Source organism: Procambarus clarkii, chromosome 15 (genome assembly GCF_040958095.1).
Source record: "Procambarus clarkii isolate CNS0578487 chromosome 15, FALCON_Pclarkii_2.0, whole genome shotgun sequence".
Classification (NCBI taxonomy): domain Eukaryota; kingdom Metazoa; phylum Arthropoda; class Malacostraca; order Decapoda; family Cambaridae; genus Procambarus; species Procambarus clarkii.
Window position 1 is genome coordinate 28358846 of NC_091164.1, and position 11178 is coordinate 28370023.

Below are 11178 nucleotides of genomic sequence, written 5' to 3' on the forward strand. Positions count from 1 at the left end.
GTATTGTGAGGGGTGAGGTTAGTGTGCGGAGGGGAGGGCTGGTGAGGGTAGTGGATATTGTGAGGGGTGAGGTTAGTGTGCGGAGGGGAGGGCTGGTGAGGGTAGTGGGTATTGTGAGGGGTGAGGTTAGTGTGCGGAGGGGGGGGGGGGCCGGCGAGGGTAGTGGGTATTGTAATCACCTAGTTGTGCTGGCGGGGGGTTGAGCTCTGCTCTTTCGGCCCGCCCCTCAACTGTCAATCAACTGTTACTAACTACTATATATATTTTCCTTTTCCCACACTACCCACACACCAGGAAGCAGCCTGTGACTGTTGACTAGCTTCCAGGTGCCTATTTACTGCTAGGTAACAGGAGCATTAGGGTGAAAGAAACTCTGGCCATTATATCTCGCCGGCGCCGGGAATCGAACCCGGGACCACTGGATCACGCCCTCAGCGTGCTATCCAGTCAGCCACCGGCCCCCTAAAGGAGTGAGGAGTGAGGTGAGTATTGGGGGACCTGGAGAATGTTCGGGGGATTAACTGAGGTGAAAAAATGGTGTCGTTAACGTCTCAATATATTTGTTATTTCAGCTGCCTCGTAATTGTTTTATTTTATGAGGACTCGAGACCAGACTTGGGAGCATAAAGCCACCAGATGCTGCAGTGTCTCTGTTACACGTCTGTGGTATTTATGGAATCTATAAACATAAAAAATATAGAACAAATTAATGACTGAAACATGTTGCTAGTGCAATCTTTTCATTAATGAGGGAAGGCTCCCCCCCCCCCCCGCAGTACCTGCTCCTGGGAATACTCTCTGGACTGGAGCAGTTGGTCTTCCTAAAGTTTGCCAACGTCAAGAAAACTGCCAGTTTAAAGTGTTCTCTCCTAACGTACCAGAAGACCCAACACAGAAAAAGGGACAGTACATCACTCTCGCGAGTCGCTTCCAATTTCTAGTTCGACAATTTTTTTTAGAAATTCGACGTTCTTTGTAGGAGGACAGGTTGCAGTGAGTCCACCGGTCACCCATCTTAAGCAGTGAGTCCACCGGTCACCCATCTTAAGCAGTGAGTCCACCGGTCACCCATCTTAAGCAGTGGGCCTCGAGCACCATGCTGTGACTGGGGATGAGCAGGGAATACGACTGGCAGGTCGTTTTCTCTGGAAGACTATAAGGGTAAGGATTAAGATGGGCAATACAAGGAGGGAAAGATTCGTGTGAAAATGTGAGCGTTTGGTGGCAAGGAAGGACAGGTGTTGCTTCAGCACAGAGATGGCAAGCACGGTTTCTGTGCTTGCCTACCACTACCACGTAAAGTTTTCGTCAGTAACTAAATTAAATGCTGCTCAATTATATTAACATATTATCCCGTTCGTTGCAATATAGTAACAGTAACAACTTCAATATTCACTTTCTGAAAACAATTCTGCCTTAAGAATATCACTCCCGTAGCACACAGAAATCATACTAACGTGATGTATAAAATGAACAAATCCACAAGGGCCGTGACGAGGATTCGAACCTACGTCCGGGAGCATCCCAGACACTGCCTTAATCGACTGAGCTACGACAGGGTTAAAAGAGTTGAAACCGAAGTTCTACTGAACTTCGTTCATCACTCCCATAGGATTACTTAATATAAGGGTAAGGGTAATGCTGGATTAACAGTGTTTAGAGCAGTGTCATGTGTTCTCCTGGGAGCTGATGTGTCATGTGTTCTCCTGGGAGCTGATGTGTCATGTGTTCTCCTGGGAGCTGATGTGTCATGTGTTCTCCTGGGAGCTGGTGTGTCATGTGTTCTCCTGGGAGCTGGTGTGTCATGTGTTCTCCTGGGAGCTGGTGTGTCATGTGTTCTCCTGGGAGCTGGTGTGTCATGTGTTCTCCTGGCAGCTGGTGTGTCATGTGTTCTCCTGGGAGCTGGTGTGTCATGTGTTCTCCTGGGAGCTGGTGTGTCCTGTGTTCTCCTGGCAGCTGGTGTGTCATGTGTTCTCCTGGGAGCTGATGTGTCATGTGTTCTCCTGGCAGCTGGTGTGTCATGTGTTCTCCTGGCAGCTGGTGTCATGTGTACTCCTGGGAGCTGGTGTGTCATGTGTTCTCCTGGGAGCTGGTGTATCATGTGTTCTCCTGGGAGCTGGTGTGTCATGTGTTCTCCTGGGAGCTGATGTGTCATGTGTTCTCCTGGGAGCTGATGTGTCATGTGTTCTCCTGGCAGCTGGTGTGTCATGTGTTCTCCTGGGAGCTGGTGTGTCATGTGTTCTCCTGGGAGCTGGTGTCATGTGTACTCCTGGGAGCTGGTGTGTCATGTGTTCTCCTGGGAGCTGGTGTGTCATGTGTTCTCCTGGGAGCTGGTGTGTCATGTGTTCTCCTGGGAGCTGGTGTGTCATGTGTTCTCGTGGTATCTGGGTGTGTCATGGGCCCTCGTGGTATCTGGGAGTGTCATGGGCCCTCATGGTATCTGGGAGTGTCATGGGCCCTCGTGGTATCTGGGAGTGTCATGGGCCCTCGTGGTATCTGGGAGTGTCATGGGCCCTCGTGGTATCTGGGAGTGTCATGGGCCGTCGTGGTATTTGGGAGTGTCATGGGCCCTCGTGGTATCTAGGAGTGTCATGGGCCCTCGTGGTATCTGGGAGTGTCATGGGCCCTCGTGTGTGGGAACCGACCTGTGAGATTTATATTTATTTAATTTATATGAATTTATATTTACGTTAATTTATATACTTCGATAGCAATTTGTATAATGTTAAGTGGACTGTATTTCTGCAATAATCTCATAATCTCACAAATCGATCCTCTACACATTAGGGGGGGTTTATTAGTTTATATATATATGCAGCCAATCAAACTACAGTATTAACTACATACATTGAAAAGGTTCCTTATCTTATAGTACAGCAGGTTAGTCCACCAGGTATAACTAGGGTGTAGACACCAAATTATCCTCTTTGAGGTAGCTTCCTCACCCAGTAACTGGTGCACAAAGTCTTCCATCCTCGTCTTGACCTGTCAAAAGTGCGCTAGCTGTGAAGCCAGAATCCTATATATGACAAGCTATATCAGAGAAAACACTATACAGTACATAGAACATGAAGACCTGGCTTAATTACCTTTAGTTTGAGGCGATTTCGCGATCTAACCGGGTCACCCTATATCCTGACATTAATGGCCATAAATGAATGATAAACGGGTTTCGGATAGACACTTAACTTGAATTTGTAGACAGCGTGTTGACTATGGTACACTTCTGGTTTCCATAACACTACGTCCAAGTAAAATTAACAGGAGCCGAATTTGCTCCTGTGTGAGCCTCTGGTCTCAATATACAATGGCTGTTTAACACTCCATACTATTGACGTTACTGGCCGACATTGTCCAGAATGATAGGAGCCGAATTTGCTCCACACGTCTCGGAGGTGACACAACAATGGCTGCCTCCTTCCTCCCTCACGCCTGGCCTACTTTGTCCAGATTTCAGAAAGTGATAGAAGGGTCACATTTACTCTACTTTAATATTGATAATTAAGTTAATTTATATAAGATGTTTTTATGATGGTAAAGTCCAAAGACTAATATATTTAAGAATAATTCCCACCATAATAGGTGGTGAATTATAATAGTATGTGGTGATGATATCCCATTTTCTTTAGACGGTAATTCCACTACAAGTTACGTTTTCTATGGGTAACTTGTTTATACAATACAGCTATTATCTGTATGATTATTAAATGGTGTCGGATTTTCCGACATCGTGGTATCTAGGAGTGTCATGGGCCGTCGTGGTATTTGGGAGTGTCATGGGCCCTCGTGGTATCTGGGAGTGTCATGGGCCCCTCATGGTATCTGGGAGTGTCATGGGCCCCTCGTGGTATCTGGGTGTGTCATGGGCCCTCGTGGTATCTGGGTGTGTCATGGGCCCTCATGGTATCTGGGTGTGTCATGGGCCCTCGTGGTATCTGGGAGTGTCATGGGCCCTCGTGGTATCTGGGAGTGTCATGGGCCCCTCATGGTACCTGGGAGTGTCATGGGCCCCTCGTGGTATCTGGGTGTGTCATGGGCCCTCGTGGTATCTGGGTGTGTCATGTGCCCTCGTGGTATCTGGGTGTGTCATGGGCCCTCGTGGTATCTGGGAGTGTCATGGGCCCTCGTGGTATCTGGGTGTGTCATGGGCCCTCGTGGTAACTGGGTGTGTCATGGGCCCTCGTGGTATCTGGGTGTGTCATGGGCCCTCGTGGTATCTGGGTGTGTCATGGGCCCTCGTGGTATCTGGGTGTGTCATGGGCCCTCATGGTATCTGGGAGTGTCATGGGCCCTCGTGGTATCTGGGAGTGTCATGGGCCCTCGTGGTATCTGGGTGTGTCATGGGCCCTCGTGGTATCTGGGTGTGTCATGGGCCCTCGTGGTATCTGGGTGTGTCATGTGCCCTGGTGGTATCTGGGTGTATCATGGGCCCTCGTGGTATCTGGGTGTGTCATGTGCCCTCGTGGTATCTGGGTGTGTCACGGGCCCTCGTGGTATCTGGGTGTGTCATGGGCCCTCGTGGTATCTGGGTGTGTCATGGGCCCTCGTGGTATCTGGGAGTGTCATGGGCCCTCGTGGTATCTGGGAGTGTCATGGGCCCTCATGGTATCTGGGAGTGTTATGGGCCCTCATGGTATCTGGGAGTGTCATGGGCCCTCGTGGTATCTGGGAGTGTCATGGGCCCTCGTGGTATCTGGGTGTGTCATGGGCCCCTCGTGGTATATGGGTGTGTCATGGGCCCTCGTGGTATCTGGGAGTGTCATGGGCCCCTCGTGGTATCTGGGAGTGTCATGGGCCCCTCGTGGTATCTGGGAGTGTCATGGGCCCCTCGTGGTATCTGGGTGTGTCATGGGCCCTCGTGGTATCTGGGTGTGTCATGGGCCCCTCATGGTATCTGGGAGTGTCATGGGCCCTCGTGGTATCTGGGAGTCATGGGCCCCTCATGGTATCTGGGTGTGTCATGGGCCCCTCGAGGTATCTGGGTGCCCTGGTACCGATCCTGTGTAATAAACTCGTAACTAATCCTGGAATTACAAGTAATTTACGGTCTGCCGCTTTAATAACAACACCTGAATTATGAATTTATTAACAATCAATGAGTGAGAGAAATATTTTGATATTTTCCATTAAACCGATGTCCCTGATCGTTGTCTATCATGTCCCTGCTCGTTGTCTGTCATGTCCCTGCTCGTTGTCTGCCATGTCCCTGCTCGTTGTCTGTCATGTCCCTGATCGTTGCTTGTCATGTCCCTGCTCGTTGTCTGTCAGCTTTAGTAGCCATTCGTTGGACCATTCCTTTGGACTATTCAAGTCATCCTGTAGCCTCTTTCTCTCCTCCTCTTTCTTTATCCTTCTCATAATTTTAGCATCATCAGCAAACATTGAGAGGAATGAGTGTATTCATTCTGGAAGTTCATTCATGTATATCAGAAACAGTATAGGTTCGAATACAGAACCCTGTGGGACTCCGCTGGTGACATCACGCCAGTCTGAGGTCTCACACCTCACAGTAACTATCTGCTTCCAGTTTTTTAGGAGCTTATCTATTGGAGCAACTTACCACTTACTCCAGCATGTTTCTCCAACTATCACAATGTGTGGCAGTGTGTAACAGCTTGTGTGACACTGTGTGTGACAACGTGTGACAGTGTGTGACTGTAAGCATGTGTGTGATGCAGGATGGGGAAGAATGTTGTCAGGTGAGGTTGATATCATAGGACTCTGCTTTCTGTCCAATCATGACCTCCTCCAGCTTAGTTCACAGCTGCTCTTGTTGGTGAACGATAGCAGGACAAGTTATAAGTCACATGCAAAGTAAAGCTAATGTTAATCATAATGTATTTACTATTTTGTTCTTTTTAATAAAAAAGAACTATAGAGCTCATTTTAAATCTGATTATTTTGTACATCTTTGTCTTTAAATTACTAGTTAAGGAAATAAATTATACATTTTTGTTACTGCCCTACTGGGACGCAACCGGGTTCTTCTCTGATGGTAGTAGAGTTTGGGAATCCGGCCCCAAGTTAGTAGAGGCTTTCAAGGGGTGTATTCCATAATGCAAGTCAAAACTATCAAGGAAGGTACATTGAAGACAAGTATTCTCATTTATATATATATATATTCCCACCACCGTAATTTAAAGTCATAAAAGGGAATTATTACTACACAATGTACAATGAGGTCTCGTTCTCTGAAGACGCTCAACACTCGGCGATGCTTCTTCTGGGTAGCCCTGGTCTCTGCTTCCGTGGCTCACGATGAATCCATGATAACTCTACGACGAATCTACCCTGGCCACAGGCCAGCCAAATCACAGTCCCACTGGGTGCTTCGTCGTGGAGGCCTTCAACCACGATCCAGCCTATAGCTGGCAAGTACCGATCAGCTCCGCTGTGTAGGCCACTCCACGACCGATACTTAGGGTTGCATGCCCTAGCCAGGAGCCTCGTGTGACTCGCTGGTCACTCTCCTCATACAGCACCCCAGTGGGTGGTCTCTTTCACCAGCCAACCCCGGATAAGGCGATTCCCGACACTGCCACTCCTCAGGCAGGCTATTATTCTCAACAGAGTTCGTCCGGGGGTGACTCATAGCTTCTTCAAAGCAGACTGGTGAAGAGACCTTGGCTGCCTTGGGTAGACTGATCCATCGTCCAACACAGCAGTCCCAGGTTAACTCTGAAACCAGACACATCATTAGTATACTGGAACACTACCTGGGACCAATAGGTGGTTACCCAGGCTTCGAAGGCTGTTTGTTCAGAGGTCTTCTCTTTACTGTAATGTCAACAGTTGGGAGAGTGGTGGATCCCCAGCTGGAACACGCAACACCAACTACACACAGCTGGCACGTGTAACGGGATGATAATGTCACAATTATCGCTATACTGCTCCTGCTTCCTTATTTCAGGATTAACCTTTGGGTTTACACATAACTACATTGTGGGATGAGCATAAGAGCAAGCTGACTTCATGAAGGTGGGTACAAGGGGGCGCCCCACCTCCAAGGGGGACATTAATCCGACTCTAACCCTCTATGTCACTACCCACAGAATCACCATAAATCTTATGGAAGTTTATTGAGGCTACCCCTAAGCATCTGGCTTCCACCATTGGACAGATAGGTAGATATTCTCTATTATAAACACAAGCGTGGAGGGAATCCGGCGTTCCCCAGGTCTTTCTATCTGTCTCCTATCTGTGCCTCTATCAACCCATCAAGATATTCAATTATCATTGCTTTTATCTATCCATCTATCTGTCTATCTATCTATCCATGTGCTCATGTATCTCTCCAATTATCCGCCCATTTATTAATCATGAACCTGTCCTATTACAAATTTCGTCTGAATTTGGCGGGTTGCTCGTACGGCAGAAAATTGACGAAATTTTAGAAATATTTTTTTTTTAATAAATTTAGGATGTTTTTTCCAAAACAGTAAGTTAGGGTCCTCTGGTAGGTTAGGAGGGCAGGAAATTCTCCTTAAGATTCTAAACGTCATGAAAAACGTTAATTGAAAATTCCTTGCCTAACCTTACCAAGTAAAGCAGAGGACACAAACAGAAAATGGAACAGTAGCCGATTTCATTTCAATTTACGTCCATTTTTGGCTTAGCGCGCATACAAGCGGAAAGCGACGTTATTTTTAAGAGGACATATTGCTCTCTCTGTCCGTCTCGCTTATATAAATATATTTGTCTACCATAACTGTGTGATGTCGCTGGTGGGAGGAGCTTAGCAGTGTGAAAGGTCCACTATCAGGCTCACCATGAGGCTCACCATCAGGCCCACCATGAGGCCCACCATGAGGCTCACCATCAGGCCCACCATGAGGCTCACCATCAGGCCCACCATGGGGCTCACCATGAGGCCCACCATCAGACCCACCATCAGGCCCACCATCAGGCCCACAATGAAGCTCACCATCAGGCCCACCATCAGGCCCACCATCAGGCCCACCATCAGGCCCACCATCAGGCTCACCATCAGGCCCACCATGAGGCCCACCATGAGGCTCACCATCAGGCCCACCATGAGGCTCACCATCAGGCCCACCATGGGGCTCACCATGAGGCCCACCATCAGGCCCACCATCAGGCCCACCATCAGGCCCACAATGAGGCTCACCATCAGGCCCACCATCAGGCCCACCATCAGGCCCACCATCAGGCCCACCATCAGGCCCACAATGAGGCTCACCATCAGGCCTACCATCAGGCCCACCATCAGGCCCACCATCAGGCCCACCATCAGGCCCACCATCAGGCCCACCATCAGGCCCACCGTCAGGCCCACCATCAGGCCCACCGTCAGGCCCACCATGAGGCTCACCATCAGGCCTACCATCAGGCCCACCATCAGGCCCACCATCAGGCCCACCATCAGGCCCACCATCAGGCCCACCATCAGGCCCACCATCAGGCCCACCATCAGGCCCACCATCAGGCCCACAATGAGGCTCACCATCAGGCCTACCATCAGGCCCACCATCAGGCCCACCATCAGGCCCACCATCAGGCCCACCATCAGGCCCACCATCAGGCTCACCATCAAGCCTACCATAAGGCCCACCATCAGGCCCACCATCAGGCCCACCATCAGGCCCACCATCAGGCCCACCATCAGGCCGACAATGAGGCTCACCATCAGGCCTACCATCAGGCCTACCATCAGGCCCACCATCAGGCCCACCATCAGGCCCACCATCAGGCCCACCATGAGGCTCACCATCAGGTCCACCATCAGGCCCACCGTCAGGCCCACCATCAGGCCCGCCATCAGGCCCACCATGAGGCTCACCATCAGGCCTACCATCAGGCCCACCATCAGGCCCACCATCAGGCCCACTATCAGGCCCACTATCAGGCCCACCATCAGGCCCACCATCAGGCCCACCATCAGGCCCACTATCAGGCCCACTATCAGGCCCACCATCAGGCCCACCATCAGGCCCACTATCAGGCCCACTATCAGGCCCACCATCAGGCCCACTATCAGGCCCACCATCAGGCCCACCATCAGGCCCACCATCAGGCCCACTATCAGGCCCACCATCAGGCCCACCATCAGGCCCACTATCAGGCCCACCATCAGGCCCACCATCAGGCCCACTATCAGGACCACCATCAGGCCCACTATCAGGCCCACTATCAGGACCACCATCAGGACCACCATCAGGCCCACCATCAGGCCCACTATCAGGCCCACTATCAGGCCCACCATCAGGCCCACCATCAGGCCCACCATCAGGCCCACTATCAGGCCCACCATCAGGCCCACTATCAGGACCACCATCAGGCCCACCATGAGGCCCACTATCAGGCCCACCATCAAAGGAACACCGTCAGGCCCACCATCAGGCCCACTATCAGGCCCACCATCAGGCCCACCATCAGGCCCACCATCAGGCCCACTATCAGGCCCACCATCAGGCCCACCATGAGGCTCACCATCAGGCCTACCATAAGGCCCACCATCAGGCCCTCCATCAGGACCACCATCAGGCCCACCATCAGGCCCACCATCAGGCCCACCATCAGGCCCACCATCAGGCCCACTATCAGGCCCACCATCAGGCCCACTATCAGGCCCACCATCAGGCCCACTATCAGGCCCACCATCAGGCCCACTATCAGGCCCACCATCAGGCCCACCATCAGGCCCACCATCAGGCCCACCATCAGGCCCACCATCAGGACCACCATCAGGCTCACTATCAGGCCCACCATGAGGCCCACTATCAGGCCCACCATCAAAGGAACACCGTCAGGCCCACCATCAGGCCCACTATCAGGCCCACCATCAGGCCCACCATCAGGCCCACCATCAGGCCCACTATCAGGCCCACCATCAGGCCCACCATGAGGCTCACCATCAGGCCTACCATAAGGCCCACCATCAGGCCCTCCATCAGGACCACCATCAGGCCCACCATCAGGCCCACTATCAGGCCCACCATCAGGCCCACTATCAGGCCCACCATCAGGCCCACTATCAGGCCCACCATCAGGCCCACTATCAGGCCCACCATCAGGCCCACCATCAGGCCCACCATCAGGCCCACCATCAGGCCCACCATCAGGACCACCATCAGGCTCACTATCAGGCCCACCATCAGGCCCACTATCAGGCCCACCATCAGGCCCACTATCAGGCCCACCATCAGGCCCACTATCAGGCCCACCATCAGGCCCACTATCAGGCCCACCATCAGGCCCACTATCAGGCCCACCATCAGGACCACCATCAGGCCCACCATCAGGCCCACTATCAGGCCCACCATCAGGCCCACCATCAGGCCCACCATCAGGCCCACCATCAGGCCCACCATCAGGACCACCATCAGGCTCACTATCAGGCCCACCATCAGGCCCACTATCAGGCCCACCATCAGGCCCACTATCAAGTTCACCATCAGGAACACCATCAGGTCCACCATCAGGACCACCATCAGGCCCACTATCAGGCCCACCATCAGGCCCACTATCAGGTCCACCATCAGGACCACCATCAGGCCCACTATCAAGTTCACCATCAGGTCCACCATCTGGTCCACGATGCCTGGCGTCTAAATGGAGCAGGTTATACATAACCCAAGACACATCAACACCGTCACAATAGAATAGGAGGCACCATACCCACCATGACCAGCTACATGGAACAGTAAGCACCATATCCACCATGACGAACTACATGGAACAGTAAGCACCATACCCACCATGACCAGCTACATGGAACAGTAAGCACCATACCCACCATGACCAGCTACATGGAACAGTAAGCACCATACCCACCATGACCAACTACATGGAACAGTAAGCACCATATCCACCATGACCAACTACATGGAACAGTAAGCACCATACCCACCATGACCAGCTACATGGAACAGTAAGCACCATATCCACCACCACCAACTACATGGAACAGTAAGCACCATACCCACCACCACCAACTACATGGAACAGTAAGCACCATACCCACCATGACCAACTACAAGCGGCAGTAAGCACCATACCCACCATGACCTCCTACAAGCAGCAGTAAGCACCATACCCACCATGACCAACTACAAGCAGCAGTAAGCACCATACCCACCATGACCAACTACAAGCGGCAGTAAGCACCATACCCACCATGACCAACTACAAGCGGCAGTAAGCACCATACCCACCATG

At 51.5% G+C, this 11178-nt stretch overlaps 1 protein-coding gene across 1 annotated transcript; it reads left to right on the forward strand.

Moving 5' to 3' along the window:
- Positions 1 to 9861: 9861 nt before the first annotated feature.
- LOC138365039 (uncharacterized) lies at positions 9862 to 10572 on the forward strand. Its single transcript, XM_069325141.1, has one exon. It carries the CDS (start codon positions 9862 to 9864, stop codon positions 10570 to 10572), a length of 711 nt encoding a protein of 236 aa, XP_069181242.1.
- Positions 10573 to 11178: the final 606 nt, after the last annotated feature.

Coding starts and splice junctions, on each gene's coding strand:
- LOC138365039 (XM_069325141.1), top strand. CDS start 9,862: ATGAGGCTCACCATCAGGCCTACCATAAGGCCCACCATCAGGCCCTCC.